We start from the raw sequence: 16,643 nt of genomic DNA on the forward strand, positions 1-16,643 counted from the left end.
ATTTGGTACCACGTGGACAGCTAAACTCTTTGACCATGGAGAAATGGAGAATGAATCTGGGAAATAAACATCAGTCAACCATACCTGAATATTTCCAATGATTTAATAGTTAAGAAAATGTATAAAGAACATCCCTAAATACTCATTTAGTTATTTAAATGTTTATAACTTAGATTCTCTCAGTGAAGGTGGCCTTGCACTCAGGAAATCATTGTCTTATTAACTCATCTGCAGTCTTGCTTTTAATGACAGCATTGTATGGTGTGCAGAAATGGGATTTGATTTTTTTTTTTACCTGAGTCTGTCCATAACTATACAGAAACCTTATATAAAAACTAGAAATAGTTCTTAAATATCAAAGTGGTATCCATGTTGAATTCATGAAAGTAATGCTGCTTCACAACAAAACAGAGCTGAGATCAACTCTGAGGTTTGTGATGGAGAGGAAAGCCATGGACTTGTCAGTCTGGTTTGATTGTTCATCAAGTGCCTACAGCCCCCAAAGTTCTGTAAAGTTCTACCATTTGCACCAACCACATGAACCTATGATTAATTGATTTTCTTAGTATTAGTTTAAGAGACTTGGAGGGGTATCTGTATTTTGGACTTAGGTATGCCTAGATCAGATCTTAGCTCCTCTGCTTTTTCTATGAACAAGTATTTTCATCACTAATCATTGGTTTCCTCTCCCCAAGGTGGCACTGGTATTACCACATGGTGATGTTAAGGATTAAAAGATTAACAACAGCTACTGCCCTTCTGATAAATGTGCATTTTATATACATTTTATTTGTATCCATTACTTCCTTCAATCCTCTCAGTAACTTATTATCTTCACTTCACGCCAAAGGAAGGAAGTTCAGAGAGGTTAAATGCCCAGGGTTCTACAATAAGTTTAGAGGCTAGATTCAAATCCACATCCCACTGACTTCTGAGCCTGCAGTTCACAGTGTAATCAGTCACCACAGTACCTGCTGACAGGGGGTAGTTATTCTCACCATTACCATAACAACAAAGTCAGAACAATAGAAAAGAAAGAGAAAAAAATCTAAATTCAATGTCCTTAGACCCAAAACCTAATTGCCCTTATTTACTTCAGATATCTAAGCATTTATCTTTCTGGTGCTTTTAAGATATTCGCCAACCATTTTTAAAATAATCATTTCTCTTTATGATGCTGTGAGAGGTTTATTTAAAGACCCTGGAGACCCTTTAAAGATAGAAACCATTGCAGAGAATCCAAATATTTTCAGCTTTGAAGCATATTCATAACAGATTTAAATAAACCAACTTACATCAGAACAGCATCCATGGAATCAATACCTGAATTTTCAAAAGGGTACCCAAATCGAAGCCAGTATGTGTACTGATATTCGGAATGTCCTTAAGTGACCAACCAGGGAGAAAATGCAGAATTCATTTTGCAAGGTTTTACTCAGCTATATGCACACACACAGACACCCCCTCCACCTCCAAACACCACACTTCTATTTCTGTTCTCTGTTTGAAAAGAATGGGAACAGCACATTGCTAAATTAATTTCCCAGTGTAAAGCAAGGGGGAGATAATTTTGTAAAGTTCAACTTTAAATTGAAATTTTAAGTTCTAACATCCAGGGGGGGTTTCTTTTTTTAACCTACCCTGGGAAATTCTCTTTTTCTGTTTCCAGTTATTTTAGATCAGCCTGAGATATGGGGTTCAGGCCAGCCAATTAATCCGAGCATGGAGTCGCCAAAGTTAACAAGGCCTTTTCCCACCGGAAGTAAGTTATATGCCTGCTCTGTCTGAAAAATAAGTGACTCATTTTACTGTCTGTCTGCCGAATGAAATCAGGTGACTCCTAGAAAGTTGACACAAGCACTGTTTGAATATTGAGAGGAGATGTTATTCTAACAGGCTGTAGAGTTAGAGAGACCAGGGCAGGTTATCTAATCCAGAATAAAATAATAAAGAGAAGTAAAATTACTAACCTTGAATCGTAGACTCTTCCACATGTTCATCCACTCATTCATTCATTTCATATGTGTATGTAAAAGTCAGAAGCAAATGAGTTAAAGAACCTGCTGGTCTGAGATATGGTCTCTGCTACTCCTACAGAACAACTGAGGCTGCACAGAACAAAAAGGACACATTGAGAAATTGGTAGAGATATACCGAGACAGGAAATCAGAACAAATTTACAACGAAGCTGCCAAACAAAACCAGAAGGAGGTTCAAAGATGTTTATAACCTTTCAATTGTGGTGGGCTGGACTATTTGGACAGGTCACCTATGTGACAGGTTTACTGAACTCTCCTTCAGTAGATTGCTCATATCAAGGGAGCATATGGAAGGTGCTCCTTAAAATATCCATGGGAGGATTAGATCTCAGGAAAAGGTGGGATGAGGGTCACAGAATGTATTTCAACTCCTAGAGGCTCATGTATAGACCAACTCATACTTCTTCCAGTTCAAAGCCCATCCCCAGGGCTTTGCCTTCTGGTTTCTAAAAATGATCATGGGAATTATCCCAGAGGATTCATAATCAAAAGCCAGAGGTTATTTGTTGAGAATATTATCATTACCAAGTCACGTGAGCCCGTCTTTCCAAGAATATTTCTTCAAAAACAGAATAGGAAAAACAGCATTATCAACAACACTTTTAAAAGTAAACTTTGAAAGATGTATTTGAAGAATGTAAACCACAGCAGCATGGTTTGAAATGTTTCTCCAGGCCACTAGGAAATGAAGTCAGAGAAAAAGCCCTGACTTCTTTGAAAAGCTTTCTTTACAGACCTGTTACCCAAACCATTCCTAGAAAACCCTTCCTAAATGCTCAGAAGGTAAACAAATGAAATGTTTGCATAGATGATGTATTGATTCAAACACTACTAATGGTATTTTGGAGTGTTGAGTTTTAGGCACTGTGGTGCACCTAGCATAGAAGAGGCTGCTGTTTATTGATGGGCATTGCATAATTCTGCTCATTTCATGGTTGCAGTACAGGTTTACTGTTTTAGGTTATTGGGCTCTGTGGTATTTTACTTGTTTTTTAGTTTTTTATTGATTATAATCTTGATCAACTTTTTACAGAAACCATTACTAAGGAGCCTCTGATTGACTCATGTGGGAAATTATGACCACAGGAGGTGCAGTTCTCAGCAGCTCCTAACTAAGATTAAGGACCACATGCTCCTAGGCTTTGAAAAGACAGCTGTTAGTCATGCTTATTATGGCAAGAGCCCTCCAGCTACATGTGCACCTGACTCAGCCTGCTTTTAGGATATGAAAGATTAGAACACATCCAGGTCCACATCTGAACCTTGAGATGATTTATGAAATTAGTGTGAACTCTTTGAGTGTACCAAATATGGCCAGTGAAAAGAACATGCATTAAAGGGGAGAAAAAAAATGTAGCTGTTGAAACAGTAATTTTTAACCTCATCCATAAAGTGACAAGCCCTGTTTAGAAGAGTAAATCTCCTGATGGAGACCATAACGCTATACTTAATTCTATCTCAGGATTTTGTTGACTGTAATTTTTACCAAGGGAACCTGCTCATTTTTCATTGACCCAAGTCACTTTGCCTCTGACTTCCATTATCTCACCCGGGGTAGTTAACTGTCTGTGAACATGATATTCATCATCAGTCACATTCCTCGAGGACAGAGGATTTTTATTCAACCCATTTTGTCCCTAGCACAGGAGGTGGAACTTAGTTGTGGCTTGAGGTTTGTTTACCAAATAATATTTAAATGAATAAAGCCTTGATGTTATTTTTGCTACCTGACTATCCTTTTGGCAAACTCTTACTCTGATAAAATGAAATAACCTGAATAGGTCCTGCTTCAATCCATTGACTTGGAACTTTATGAAATTTAGATCATTGATGGTATTCTATTTCCAACATCAAGTCATGAATGAAAGCCCTAATCCTGCTTAGCTAGCGTCTTGTGCAATTTAGGAAGAATGTGATCAATAATACTCAACTTCTCATCTCTTTACAGCACCTCCACCACTGCCTCCAAAAAATGTACCAGCCACCCCACCTCGAACAGGCTCCCCCTTAACAGTTGGACCAGGTAAACTTCAGATTCTTTTCTACTCTAAGATGATGTGGCCAGCAGGCACAGCCCTGGACGTCAATGCGCCTTTGATGTTTTGGAAGTTGTAGTCTACACTAAAATGGTACAATGTTGACATTTAGTTTTATTTCCATTACAATTTATAGTGCAAACTTATTTTAAAATGCCACTTGCAGGTTTCACACACAAAAGAAAGAAAAGAAAGTAGAAAAGAAAGAAGAGAAAGGAAGGAGGGAAGGAAGGAAGGAAGGAAAGCAGAAAGGAAGGAAACTTCTCACAATTTTTTCTTTGTAGAATAAGAGCCACATTCACTTGTAAAATGAAGGGGGGAAAATACCAATATAAAAAGTTGTTTAATGAACCACTCTCTTTGTTGGATCTTATTTATGATTTAAAATTTAATAGCTTCAAGGTACCACTTGAATTTTTCCAAGAACCAATAAAACTTTTGCTAGAACTAAACCTGTCCAGTCTACAAAGACATGAAATTGTTCTCAGGGTGAGTGCTGTACTGTTGGTGTGAATTTTTTTCCCCAGTAGTCATTCAAGTATCTACTATCTCATGGCAAAGAGATGTGTAAAGATCATGAAATATGGCAAGGAACTGCTGCATCCTTTTAGACACATATCTCTAAGGCACATCTTTGCCTCCCATTAAAATTGATAGCATGTATGCATACAATTTATAATCTACCAAGTCTTATGGGACTGGCAAATCAAAAGTAGTTAATGGTTATTTTATGGATCTGAGCCCTAGAATGTGGTTCTTTATCATTTTGGAATTCTATAGCAATTCCATCCTTTGCTATTTATGCAGCCCGATGAGTTCGATAAGTACAGAGCAGGATATTTGTCAACAAAAGAGAAAGCAAGAAATGTCATTTATGAAATTTATATCAACTTAAATTCAATAGAGGATCATCCAGAGTTGCATAGGTACAAGTGTTTTCAAGTTTGAGCCATTGGGGTCCCCTATATTTCCCATAAATTATGTTAGATATAAATAAACCTACTGGAAGCAAAATTATAAATATTGTGTGCCATGCAAAATACTACCCCATTTATCTGTAGCTTTGGAACCATGAAAGTTAATTCATTTCAAACTGTAAATATGGAAATGACAAGCGAGTTCTTATAGTCCAAGAGTTATTTAAAGGTAAAGTAACTTCTGGTCATGTCCTATAGTTATTTAAGTAACAATTTCTAATTTGAATAACCTCAGTTTCAAAAAAAAAAACAGTTTATCAAATTGCAGTTGTTATCAAGTATTTCAAGCCAAACTGTAGAAGACAGTTTTTAACTTTTGCCTCTTATTATTGATATGAATTTTAAAGAATAGTTGATACCATCTAAGTAAGACAGAGACTTCTGATAGATATATACCACAGATATGCATATGATGTTAACAGATGAGATTTGATGGGAAAAAGAATTATTACATTTTTATTATTTTCTTCTCCATTAAACAGGCCTATGTATAACAGCTCTAATAAGTAGAAAATGCTTTCTCAGTAAACTATGAGTGTCATGTGTATGTGTGTATTTGTAAATATTTGAGCGGGGATGTCTCTTTAATCTTTGTGCTGTGTTTCTGGAGTATTAGAGAACCTACAGCTAAATGTGATATCCAATTTTTTAAACTAACAGATATTATCATGAGTTTCCCCAAACACACTAGCGCAGACAACCTTTATAAAATATGCGGGTGATTTTTAGTGCTCAAGTCTTTGTCTACTGTGTTTTTTGCAGTCGGTCACATTTTCAAAAGCAAACTCCTTTTGGATATTGTATTTTCAGAGACTATATTTCTTATGCACTTAACATTAGCTTATGGAAATGATCACCCGTGTTTCTCTTGTAAGCAGCCTTGAGAGTAGTATCATGCTCAGCACTTTAAATGATGGTAAAAGTGGCCAACTGTTGTTACCTTGCAAGAATAAATCACAGCATCAAATACCATGCTCACATTACGGAGGTGAGAACTCTCCTTTCACCTTCAGCTCCTAATCCCGCTGAGATATATGCCCACGAAGGCACCTCACAGGGCAATATATCCACCAGGCTTTGCCTCACCCCTACTACTCCCCCCCCCCATATAAATAACATTAAGAAAGTCAATTAAGTTTAAAACCAACTACTTTAACCACAGGAAATGAACAGTCAGCCACAGAGGCCAAAATTGAAAAACTACCTTCCATCAATGACTTGGACAGCATTTTTGGCCCAGTGTTGTCCCCCAAGTCTGTTGCCGTGTACACTGAAGAAAAGTGGGTCCATTTCTCTGACAATTCCCCGGAACATGTTACTCCAGAGTTGACTCCAAGGGAAAAGGTGGTGTCCCCACCGGCAGCATCAGACAACCCAGATGACTCCCCGGCTCCAGTCCCTCCTGGCCCCCCGGGGCCCGTGGGTCCCCCAGGACCTCCTGGGCCTCCTGGGCCTCCTGGGCCTCCTGGGCCTCCTGGGCCTCCTCGCAATGTACCATCTCCGCTCAATTTAGAAGAAGTCCAGAAGAAAGTCGCTGAGCAGAGCTTCATTAAAGATGATTACTTAGAAACAATCTCATCTCCTAAAGATTTTGGGTTGGGACAGAGAGCAACTCCACCTCCCCCACCACCACCCACCTACAGGACTGTTGTCTCGTCCCCCGGACCTGGCTCGGGCAGTGGTACGGGGACCGCCAGTGGTACGTCTTCTGGTTTGCGTGTGCTCCGTGTGCCAGAGAATGGCCGTGGCTGCTTGAGTGTGAGCAACACCCTCCCCCTGCCTGGCAGTTGGCCGTAGAGCTCCAGCCATTCCTCCTCTGCTCTGGGTGTCCTGTGGCCCCTTAGCATGTCCCAGTCTCTCGAATGCTCGCAATCATGGTCCAAGTCTGTGGATGTGTCCTGCCTTGCCCCAGCCTGCAGTTAGGAGGCATAGAGGTTTTTTTTTTTTTTTTTTTTTTTTTTAAAGAAAGCTGTAATATCATTCTTAGGAATTCAGGAAAGTTCTAGAAAGACATACTTCAGTGCCTGGTTTACAGGTCACATGTCTGATTCTCTTGTCTAATGCCTCTTGAGAGTCCCAGGTTTTGTAGGTCAATGTGAGGGAAGGAAGGTCCTTTTTTGTTTTCATTCTTCTTTTTTTAAGAGAGGAGGGAACTTTGTTAATTTATTTTTTTTTGGGGGGGGGGGGTAGATGTGTAAGATTTGAAAAGGAGATTTTAAATAACTGCATTAAATAAACAAATGCCTTAGCACATCCCCACCCTAATGGAGCTGCCACTACAGACAAACTTGTTCTCAGATCTCACTGCTTGACACACCCATCAGGCCAAGTCAACGCCAAGTGTGGTGACAAGTGATGGAAAAGTCTACCAGAAATGTACCTTTCGGGACTCTTGATGCACATTCTCACATCAAATTTGATTTTGGGTGTTTTTTTTTTTTTTTTAAACTTTATTTTCTGTGTTCTAACCATGAAAGGACAGAAGCAATTGCCAGGCATAGCAAAGAAGTATCAAGATCTTCCAAGTGCATCATTTTCATATTGTTTATTCCACTGTTGCTCAGATTCATCTGGAAATCTCCTCAGAGCCTTCCCTCCCTGGCAGGAGTCAGATCAGCACCTTCCCAGGATGCCATGTGCATGTTTATTATTGCTTTGAAAGAGGCAACCAAGGTCTGGGGCTTTAGCTTAGTGGTAGAGTGCTTGCCTAGCACATATGAGGCTCTGGGCTTAATCCTCAGGACCACATAAAAGTAAATAAATAAAATAAATGTATCATGTCTGTCTGTAACTAAAAAAAATTTTTTTTTTTAAAAAGCAAGCAAGAAAGAGGCAACCAAGTATGAAGTTTTCAGACCTGGTGAGAGGCAGGAAGGAAAGGGCTTGTCTCTGTTCTGGTACTCACTCATCCCTGCTGCCTCTTTCCCTGGAATGCCATCCAGAATTTGTTCCTCCTTTGTCTCTGTGCTTTTTAATGTGAGAGCATCCAAGGAGATCAAGAAGGGTGGGGATTCACCTGTGCCACAAACAAAACCAGTGTTTCATATCATTAGGTATGCCCCAGGACTTCCTCTCCCCAAGAAGGAAAACTATATTTGATAAGCAAATAAGTTTGGCAAACATTAAATAAAAAGAGCAAGTTTCTTTACCATAGAACCTTTGGAAACCTTTATTTTGTCAATAATAAGAACTAGAGTTGCATTTCCTGCTGAGCACCATGCTAAGTGCTTTATGCACATTATTTCATCTTCATAACAACCCCATGTAGTAAACTAATATTTCCCTCAATTTATAGATGGGGAAACCGAGGCTCAGAGAGGTCAAGTCATTTGCCCTAGTTTACACAGCTGGGGATGATAGACTCGGGATTCACATACTCAGGTCTGTTCCTGAGCCTGTGTTCTTACCCCTGTACTCACCAAGCACTTCCTTTGAGGTTTGGTCACAAAATATCGCAGACTAAATTGACCACTGACTGTATTGCACAGTGTCATCCACAAGATCACCAAAATCTGCTTCCAGAACATACTGTTTTGTTCACCTCTAATTCCAGAGGTTTAGAGCACCCACCTCCATGCCTCTGTTGCTTTTTTAGTTTTATTCTGGGACACAGGCTCTCTGTTTATCTATAAAGGTAATAAAAGGTTGCTAATGTTAAACAGCAAACCTGACGAAGTTGTCTCTCTAAAAGAAGGATGTCCTCAGTTGTTTCCCACAGGACTCTCTCTCCTGGGACAGGCTCTCAGTGCCCTGAAACCACATTTCAAGGAATACCCACCTGTCTCCAGTGGAGTGCCAGGATGCTGTCCCCAAAGCCAACCCCTTTAGTCAGGGGTGGGGAGGACAAGGCAGCTTTGTCCTTGACCCATATTCTCATCACCTTTCACAAAGCTCTGGGAAATATTTGTTTAATTGAATTAAATACTGATTTACTAAGTCAGAGAACAACTTTGGTTTTCTTTCTGGAATCTTTGAGAGTTTCATTATTTTAATGTTTAGCCTCCATAGCCTTACTTGGAATTATTTTATATGGTTACCAGTAAAGACTATAGATTCTTAATAATTGAACTGAAAAAGACTATACTTTGCTGGCATTAAAAGGATTGAATTTCCAAGTAGGAGATTGATCTGGTCCTATGAAGCCCCATAAATAAATAAAACTTTGCACCATTATCCCCTTAATTAAGTCTCAGTTTATTTGCTGTTTAATCTTTTATTGATGAATATACACAAACTGTCAGAAATAGAAATTTAGGATTACAACAACAGAATATAGCCTCATGCATTAAAGAAATGTGATGCTTCTCATTACCTGCTTTTTAAAACACATCCTGATGGGACTAACTTTCCTGTGCTCCTCTAACTGATTTTAAGTGGGTACCATTATACTCACAGCATGGGGTGTCCTAACCAAGCCATGAGAAGCAGAAGGGTTACCTGCTGTTGAAAAACAGTGGGAAGAAAAGAATTTGCTCCAAGAACTTCAATTTCCTTATGGTAAAAAGTTATAAATACCTAGTTTGGCCAGAATACTGCTTTATTGGAATGCAGATGCTGATTCTTGGCAAGGGCTATCTCTTCTCCCATGTGGACTGTGTGCCCGTGTATAGAAGGAAAAATGAGTTTTTTCTGGCTTTGAACAGGTTTGGACTAGGAAAGAAAGGAGTTAGTCAAGTGAGAATGTTCAGAGAAATATTTTCCAACTCATGAAATATTAAAAGATATTATTCATGTCAGGTGTGGTGGCACCTGCCTGCAATCCCAGAAACTCAGGAGGCTGAGGCAGTAGGATTCCAAGTTGGAGGCCAGCCTCAGCAACTTAGCAAGACCTTTCTCAAAATTGAAAAATGGTGGGGGGAGGGGGAGGGAGCTGGTGATGTGGCTCAGAGGTAGAGAACCTCTGGGTTCAATTTCAATCCCCAGTACTAGGAGGAAAAATTAAAAGAAAGTTATTTACAATTACACACATACACACACACACAAAATTTGAGACAATAGAGTTGAATTAACCAAAGTGCATTTCCTAACCCCAAGTCTTTTAGAGCAATGATGCCTAAGGAATCACTAGCCATGTGTAGTTCTTTTACTTGTAATTATAATAAATTAAAATTAATATAAAATTCAGTTCTTTAGAATCAGAAGTCATGATTCAAGTGCTCAGTGGCTACCTGTGGCTAGTGCTATTATTGGACATTGGTGTTCTAGAACATTTCGTCATCATAGAAAGCTCTACTAGAGAGTTCTGTTTTAGGGCTTTTAATGTGCTTATTACCAAAGGAGAGTGGGGAGAGGAAACAGTAAAACCATTACCACATATACTTAATACTTTTTTCAAAGAAGTTGTATAATTGTGTTCTAAGATACACAACTTTGGGAAAGGTCATTTAGTTCTTTTCCTATTTCAAAGTGCATATATTTTAATTCACTTGATTCTCCCAGTAACATTGTTGGTATATTAGTTTCATTTTGCAGATAAGGAAACATGCTCAGAGGTAACTTGACCAGGGTCCCAAAGCTCATGAGTAACAGAGACAGGATCTGCTCCACATCTGTTGGATTCCATGGCCTGTACTTCTACCACTTTCCCCAGTTCCCTCCACTGTCCCCAGCAACACACACACACCAGAGGAACACATAAGAACAGTGATAAAAGTTAAAGCTGTAGATATGTGGTTTTCACGGGCTACCAAAGAAACTATGTTGAAACATTGGGTCAAAAACAGCAAGTGGATCAAGAGCATGACAATTGTTGCCAACTTTGTTAACTCACAAACTCAATATATATGTGTAATTGTTAGAGTTGAACTTTAAAGAGTGGCATTATCCCACTTAGTTTCTGTATCATGCTTGGGATTAAACACTACCAGAGAAGGAAATAAAAGTATAATTGAAAATCAAAGAGGATAGGGATGTATAAATAGTATCCATCTGTACACTTAAAACATGAACAACCTCACAAAAGCATGTGAAGCCTTGGGTTAATTGTGGAATCACCCTCAGGTCCTGTACGTCCTCTGCTGAGCCTCAGGATCCCTCAGGCAGGATGTTAACCAAAATATCCTTTAAATGATTTGAACATATACTCTTAGTTTCTTTTTAACAACACAACAACTCAGATCAATTCAGTAAAGAAAACGTGATTTAAATGAGTGTGTCCATAAAGGAAAAGGAAAACAATTAAGTTTTTAATTAGCAATTAACACTTTTTTCTTTACTTTTTAGTTGTATCTTTATCAAAAGATATAATCTTTACCAACATCTTCCTCTATTACCTTCAATTATGTAATATTTTATAGTTCAGCAAACACTTTCATAAGCATTTTCATTTTCCCTGTTACAACTACTTTGTAAGTAGAACAATGTCTTTTTTTTTTTTTTTTTTTTTTTTTAATGGGAGACTGTGGCCCAGACCGGTGAAGATCCCACAGCTAAGTAGAGGCCACCAAATGAGAATTTAGACCTTTGGACTCTCCACCCAGTGTACTGTTTTCTAGTACTCCACACCACCTTGATGATAGCGCCTCAGTATTTTCTCAAGCATTACTGAATGAGGATGTTTAAATTTCTCTTCTGGAACATGGGAGGAAAGAATAAACAGCTGGCCTTTTCCTAGAATTGATTCAGAAGACTATTTATACAAGTAAACTCATGGAGAAATATTTTGGACCATTACTCTACCACGGTTTTCCCAAAGCTGAATAGAAATCCTTTCCCCCATCATAAAAAAAGAATTCCATAAGACTTCCTGTCACAGACCCCACTGTTTCAAGGTTTATTTCCCATCTCTTTGTTGTCACTTCTATCTTCTGAAAGCCTTCTGGGTACAAATCTAACATCGTATTCAAATCAAAACTTTGGAATGGGACCTGTCAAAACGTATTCCATTTTTTAAGGAGAACATTAATCAAAGACAGAACATTTACAGAGAGAGAAGAGTACAAATTGACCATATAAAAATAAGGACAGATTTTATGCAAAACGTGGACTCCACAGTCTTTCCAACGTTACAAGAGCTTGGGCTTTGGAATTAAATATATCACTTAAGTGTTTTGATCTTGGACAAGTTACTAAATATCTCTGAACCTCTGTTTCCATTGAGATTCTATCAATACCTACCTCTAGAGCTTACCATAGGGATCAGGTAATCCATGTAAAGCACCTAGTGTAGATTCTGGCCCAGTAAAATAGAAAGTGAGAGTTCAGTAAAAGTAAACATACAGTAGGTGGTAGTGATGGGGGCAGTTGGCATAGAGAAGAGGTGGCAAAACTAATTAATGGGATTTCACACTAATGTAGAACAAACATTGCAAATTAATTCAGAATAAATAGTACAGAGAAACATACTCAATATTTCAGATTGTTTAAACAAGTAGCAAGTTTCACCCTGAAAGCTATCCTCAAATGAGAACAGATTCTGAGATGATGGCTTTTGTTATTCAACTTCAAAGGACTTTGAGAATCTGAAGATCTAGAGATTGAGATGCTTGGTCTAGAACTGTAGAGATCACAGATTTGTGGTGTGTTTCAAGGCAGGTTGGGGGTGGGTATCGGGAAAGAAGAATAGATATTTTCCTGGGGCAGAATTTCTTAGAATTTTCTTGGGATAGTTTGACAACCTGTGTTCTAACCAAAGTGACAAAACTTCTGAACAAGAACTGTTTGAATACTGATTTGACTTTCCTAGGTTTTTTTGACCAAGAGGTTTTCCCATGTATCCCAGGGCCCTTGAGTGCAGAGACCCCTCTGGTGTGCTGATCAGTGTGCATGCCAGCCTCTGTGTGTCATCTGTGCTCCATATGCTTGTCATGGACAGCCAGAAAAGTAAATCCAGAAGGCTCTTTCAAAAATGACTTTGAAAATCATCAGGGACACACTGACCGATTACTGAACAGACTTCACAAAATTCTCTAAATTTGGTGTTTTTATTACTATGATTCGAAACACAAAATACCCATGTAATGTCTAATGTTCTTTCTTATATTTTGTCCTTTGCTTACTTCAAGTGTTTGGGGACATTGATAAAGTTAGCGCCATATGTTGACTCACAATCAAAAGCATAATTCTCTTACCCCTGTTTAAAAAAGAAAAATCTAGTGTGGAAAATCACTGATCTTCCTCTTCCTGCAAGTTCTAACTTTCGCTTTTGTCTTTTAAAACTTTTTTTTAAAAAATTCAAGAGAATTTACCCGAAGTTTAGTGTGTATGTGATTAAAATGAAAAGTGCCACCAGGCAAGAGTCATAAGAATTTACCTTCTGTCACAGATAGAGTAATGAAAGGATTTACCTTTGCTGAGTGTCACATGACAAGAAAAGGAAATGAGCTTCAGCTTCCGCCATCAACCATAGTTCTAATGAATACATTTTTTCTTTATTAAAAAAAAGAAAAAAGAAAGAAACGCGTGCTTACAGTGCTTAGCATAGTAACTGCCAAAACAAATGTCCAGGCTTTGTATTGTGATGGCAGCACTCTGGACACCTTGGCTCCAGCCATTTCTAACACCAGCCTGTTTTCCAGGTGCATCGTCTCCTGCTCGACCAGCCACTCCCTTGGTTCCCTGCAGCAGTACCACGCCACCTCCTCCTCCTCCCAGGCCTCCCTCCCGGCCAAAGCTACCTCCAGGAAAACCTGGAGTCGGAGATGTGGTATGTTCCCCCTCTGTCCTGGCTTGCTCTGAATTAGATGGAGAGAACACAAATAACCTCAAAATATCTTAACACAGGACATCTCAACTTCAGGTGTCAGCATTAGGACTCTTGCCCAAATGACCTTTTCAGGTGTCTTCTGAAAGATAGTCACTGCCACACAGGTGTATCTTTCAACCCTCCTCAGGCCTCCATCGTCTTTCAAGCCAAGGTCTGAAATGATAGCAAGATGCTTGGGCTCCCACCTCCGCTCCAGGGATGGATACCAACGCAGATGGTCACAATCAACTCTTGCTAACTCCTTTAGAAAGAGAGGTGTTTCCTTTCACAATATTTTTCTGATTGTTGGAAAACTCCAAGAGAGAGCAAGTGCTCGTTTCTGACCCTAGAATGCAGATACATTATTGGTGGTAGGTACACTATGTGAATGTAAAGAAGAGAGCATCAGCCTGCTGGGCTCACTGTGAAAGTTTCTTGCATTGTGATTTAAGGCTGAGGTGTGGAAAGCAATCTGTGCAAACAACTGAGAGACTGTGGCAGACGTCGACTTTGTTGGCACCTGTAGGCAGTCCTTGGCTTGCTAACACAGTCCAGTGTTTTGTACTTATCTTTAGATGGAAATGAGCTTTTACATTGTTTCCTGCTCGGTCCCCGAAGGCGTGTGAGGCCACATCGCAGGTCCCATCACACTCCCTGGCTTCTCTAAGCCCAGCATACCTGCTGAGTTCAGCCGTGCTGTGGTTTAGCGTTCCTCCAGCTCTGCTCCGCAAGCTGTTGCATAGATAAAGTCCACTTTAGTGTGAAAACAGGTCATCCACATGCCTTTCGGGACCCAAGTTGTCCCAGGAGACTTTAACAATGTGGAACCAAAATGCTACAAGCTGTGTGTCTAACCTGTGGTCTCTTTTCTTCTCCCTACAGCCCAGACCCTTTAGCCCACCCATACATTCTTCCAGCCCTCCTCCGATAGCACCCTTAGCCCGGGCTGAAAGCACTTCTTCAATATCGTCAACCAATTCCCTGAGTGCAGCCACCACTCCCACAGTTGGTAAAAAAATTATCTCCTCTCTTTCTTTTAATCTGTTTGTGGGTTTTGACTGGCTAAGTTTTCTGATCTGAACTCCCCAGGCCCCGTGTTGTTTCTGGTTGAAATTGTTTTGCTGTGTGTTTTGCTGCTGTCACCTGACTCTTCTTTTCCCAGCACCTTCTCAGAAAAGGAGGCAAAGGACTTTACCCACACAAATGAGCCAAGAAACAAAATGTGAACACCTGTATTTTGCAGGGTTGGTCTATGCTATTCCATACAGAATTATTCACAAAAGCAGAGACGAAATCGCCCAGGGAGGTCCTATAATTTAGATATTTCTTATAATAAAAAGTCTCCTTTGAGGGGAAGTGTTTAAATTCCAACTGTGTACCACACCAGAAATCACAAAAATGAGAACTTTTATTTTCCTAAAGCTTTCACCTTTTCATCATTTTGGGTTGTCCTGAGTTTGACAAATGGTATGAACATTGGCATTGTGAGACTTGAGAAAAATTTTTGATGTTTTTTTTTTCCTTAGTGCTTTTCAGTGATATGTGGTCAATTTTCCCAGAAAAATTAGTCATTGCTGGCATTTTCCATAAATGCCTGTGCCTCTTTCCTTATGCTGTGAGGAGAGTGAAGAGTTGAGAGTGGCTGCTGGGCTGGATGGTTTTCCCAGATTTCCTGTTGCCCAGAGCATCTTCCCTCTTCCCAAGGCTGGTCTCTGTGTCTTCCCACCTCCCATCAGCTCCTGCTGCCTCTCGCCTTTATTGCATGGTGGCTCTGACCTGGGACTTTCCCATTCTACTTTTCCCATACAACTTCCCTTCCTCTCATTGTCTTCCTTTGTTCTCTGAACTCCCCTCCAACTCACCCCATGCTATAAACCAGCTGACCCATCTACATGCTCAGGAAGATCATCAACCAAAGCTAAGTGAATTCCTTCTGCTACCTAAGGAAGAGCACCTTGCAGACTTGCCTACGTGAGAAGTAGGTGAATCAAAGTCTGAGGCTCTTCTTGACAATTGCCTGTTTTCTCAGAGAAATAGGTTAAGGTGTGCTTCTTAAGGGCCCCAAAAGTAATTCGAACTCCATCACATACTCTATATGTTAATCAGATAATCCCCAAAGAATCCTTCAATTTTGGTGAAAATATAGGCAGTTATCTGGAGATTTATTAACATTTTTATACAACCATATCTATTCCTTGTCTGCATCAATTGGGGCAATTCAGGGCTTCTGTTTTCCAATGCCTATCAGCTCATTTTTTTCTCATTTTGTTTGTTGTTTGTTTGTTTGTTTGTTTGTTGTAACATCTTAACCTTACTTTTTTCATTCTCTCTCTTTAATCTCCTTGATTGCTACAGCCATGTGCCCAACACCACACACACACTCCCGTTCTACTGTTTTGTTTTGTCAAGATCATTCATTCCATCCACTCCATATGATTTGCCTTGTTGGTCAGAGAAGAAAGTAGGAGTGAACTGTCACTCTCAAAGCAGCCCCTCGGTGACCTCAGATGAACCTTATAGTATGTTCTTTCAATTCACTTTGATTCATAGAGAAAACTGCACACACAGAGAATTTGAACTGTGTCCATGTTCTGGATAATGTATTTCTATACTTTCTGCAGCAGAAATCTCAAATTCTGGCCAGTGACTTTGATTTTAACACATCTAGCATGTGTTCTTTCAAAATTATCCATGGAGGGGTTAAAAACAGCAGCCACATAAGAGGCTGGTCTTATTGATTCACTGCTGAGGAACATACTGATTTAATCTGTTTGATTCTCTTGTTTTTATTTGGCTTCATCTACCCACTGAATTCCTCACCCTCCTGTTCCTTATTTCCTCCTGCTGTGATCGCCTGACAGCCACTTCTCTCTGAAGTAAATACACTATTAAGTAACTGACCGGCAAC

At 39.5% G+C, this 16,643-nt stretch overlaps 1 protein-coding gene across 19 annotated transcripts in view; it reads left to right on the top strand.

Moving 5' to 3' along the window:
* Positions 1-16,643, top strand: part of SGIP1 (SH3GL interacting endocytic adaptor 1) — a 196,694-nt gene that overhangs the window by 132,334 nt on the left and 47,717 nt on the right. For 11 of the 19 annotated variants that reach the window (XR_013762481.1, XM_079131492.1, XM_079131504.1 and 8 more), the window contains 5 exons: positions 1,670-1,762; positions 3,988-4,062; positions 6,215-6,751; positions 13,569-13,696; positions 14,618-14,744. Coding sequence is in view for 18 of the 19 variants with exons in the window: in XM_079131492.1 (XP_078987618.1) it covers positions 1,670-1,762; positions 3,988-4,062; positions 6,215-6,751; positions 13,569-13,696; positions 14,618-14,744 (960 nt within the window). In the remaining variant the exon portion in view is untranslated. The remainder of the gene's footprint in view (positions 1-1,669; positions 1,763-3,987; positions 4,063-6,214; positions 6,752-13,568; positions 13,697-14,617; positions 14,745-16,643) is intronic. The other 8 variants (XM_079131493.1, XM_079131494.1, XM_079131501.1 and 5 more) reach the window with 1 other exon arrangement.

This window comes from Sciurus vulgaris, assembly GCF_902686455.1.
Source record: "Sciurus vulgaris genome assembly, chromosome: 1".
NCBI classification, from domain to species: domain Eukaryota; kingdom Metazoa; phylum Chordata; class Mammalia; order Rodentia; family Sciuridae; genus Sciurus; species Sciurus vulgaris.